Raw genomic sequence first — 2,345 nt, forward strand, 5'->3', positions numbered from 1 at the left:
GTTGCAGGGAGCTCAGATCGTGCCACTGCACTCCAGCCTGGGTGACAGAGCAAGACTTCATCTCAAACAAAACAAAACAAAACAAAAAAACATTCAAAGGAATCAACTGAATTATCATGTAAGTTTAGGTATATTACTTTCTTAAGGTGAGGCTTACCTGAGAAAAGCGGATAATATACATCCCTGACATACAGAGGCAATTCCTTGAGAAAAACCAGTAAAGCATTCAACATGTACATCGCTCCAGAGTACTTAGCACAAACTATACATTCTAGGGACCTTCGATCTAAATTGATGGAACATTTTTGCAAACTGCAAATTTTATATTTAAAATATAAAAATTCTATATTCATGAGAATAGGCTTCCCCCAAGTTAAAAGCACAGTATGCTCCAAAGATTCAGGGACACACTGGTTGTTTGGAATGTGGAATCTCTCCCTCTACATAGGAATAAAATCTGTCATAAATCCTGGCAATGGCGCAGACTAGACCTCAAGAGCAGGTTTCCTTCCCCTTGTAGCTCAGCAGCTCTGTGGCTGGTAGGTAGTGTTTCTTTAAAAGAAAATTAGGTACTGATATTGTCACATGCTAACAACCATACAGAAGAGAAAGACAAAATGAGAGTGAACCAGAAAGGGAATAAGTAAAAATAAAATAAAAAAGAATGTAAAGAGAGTCAATAGTCAACACTCAAGAGCAAGATGTTACCTCCAGATACAACGGTACTTTCTCCTGGGTGCTGGGTCCACACTTCCCTGGTCTCTATTTCCTCCGTTTGAATGTCTCTTTCAACATTATCTTCATTACACTGAACATATGCCTTAAAAACAAAAATATGCCAAAATTAACGTTGGTTTCAATTTCAGAGCAATTTGTCATTACTAAATTCATAATGAGAGTCGTGTATCAAAAGTAAGTATCAAAGCATAAGGAACAATCATGCAAAGACAACTGTGCTTAAACATTCGATATAGATATATACAGGTCTAATTTTCAAAAGTGTGTTCAAAAAGTCTCACCAAACAATTTCCCTTTAGTCTGAAAATACTGCCACCTCACCTGCCCACATCCTATTTTCTTAGAACATGCTGGTTTTTCAAAACCACATATCTATTTCAAAAGGTACATGCTTCAGTAAAGTCAGTTTTGTTACTAACAGCTTTGGGATGAGGAAAATCACCAAAGATAAATAATCTACTTAAGGTCAGAGTGAATCAGCTGCAAAACTAGGATTAATATTGTCAGTGTCCCAGGAGTTCAAGGCTGCAGTGAGCTGTGATCTTGCTACTGCACTCCATCCAGCCTGGGTGGTAGAGCAAGACCCTGTTTCTTAAAAAAAAAATTTTTAAATTTAAAAATTTAAAAGCCATCAGCTTCTTCAGCTTCATCCCGTGACCTTCCTCCTTTCAAAAGGATTTTATTGAGTGCACCAACTAGACAATGTTAAGATTGGTGGTACCAGTATCAGGAATGTAAGAAAAATGTAAGATAGGACGTCTAACTTCAAAAGCTTTAGAACCTTGTTGTGAAGTGAGACCATTACATAATGAATTAATGATTGGAAATACTACAGGGAAGTACAAAATTGCATGAAATAGTAAATTGTAGGAACTCTGGAACAGGAGAAAGAATTCAATATAAGTCACTAGGAAGGGTTCACCCAGAAAACGGGCCTCAGAAACTGAGGAACAGACAGGCAGATAAGGCAGACAGGGAGCAGGAACGCCATACACCAGGGCACCTTGAGAGACCCATGAGAGAAGAGAGTCCCAGAATCAAACAGGTATAATCTGAATTAGAGAGAGTCCAAAGCTAGGCATGGTGGCACAGGCCTGCAGTCCCAGCTATAGGGGAAGCTGAGCCTGCAGTGTCCTGTGATCACACCTGTGAACATCCACTATACTCCAGCCTAGGGGTGTCTCTAATAAATAGATTAGTACCTTGTCTCTAATAAATAAATTTAATTTAAAAAAATTTTAAGTGAGTCCACATTATGAAAATCTTCAGAAGTATCGTATACATTGAAATTCTTCAATTACAAGAATTTTAAACAGACAAGTAGGACTGCTATACACTCACCTGGAACACAAGAAACAAATCCAAACCGGACACTTAGCTAGACTTTAAATAAAACATTTGCCTTCGCCACTATGCAACAGATCCATGTAACAAAACTGCACTTGTACTACCTCAATTTATACAAATAAAAAAAATTAAAAATATAAATAAATAAATATATTGGGCACAGAGGCTCACACCTGTAATTCCAGAACTTTGGGAGGCCAAGGCAGGCGGATCACTTGAGGCCAGGGTTCAAGACCAGCCCGGCCAACATGGTGAAACTC

General features: G+C 38.3%; 1 protein-coding gene across 1 annotated transcript in view; it reads right to left on the bottom strand.

Annotated features, from left to right (window-relative positions):
- The window catches only part of WDR60 (WD repeat domain 60), a 123,443-nt gene that overhangs the window by 52,814 nt on the left and 68,284 nt on the right, over window positions 1–2,345 (bottom strand). Inside the window, exon 13 of the mRNA XM_011990196.1 lies at window positions 709–820. Coding sequence (XP_011845586.1) covers window positions 709–820 — 112 coding nt within the window. The remainder of the gene's footprint in view (window positions 1–708; window positions 821–2,345) is intronic.

This window comes from Mandrillus leucophaeus, unplaced genomic scaffold (assembly GCF_000951045.1).
Source record: "Mandrillus leucophaeus isolate KB7577 unplaced genomic scaffold, Mleu.le_1.0 Scaffold373, whole genome shotgun sequence".
In the NCBI taxonomy this organism is placed as follows: Eukaryota; Metazoa; Chordata; class Mammalia; order Primates; family Cercopithecidae; genus Mandrillus; species Mandrillus leucophaeus.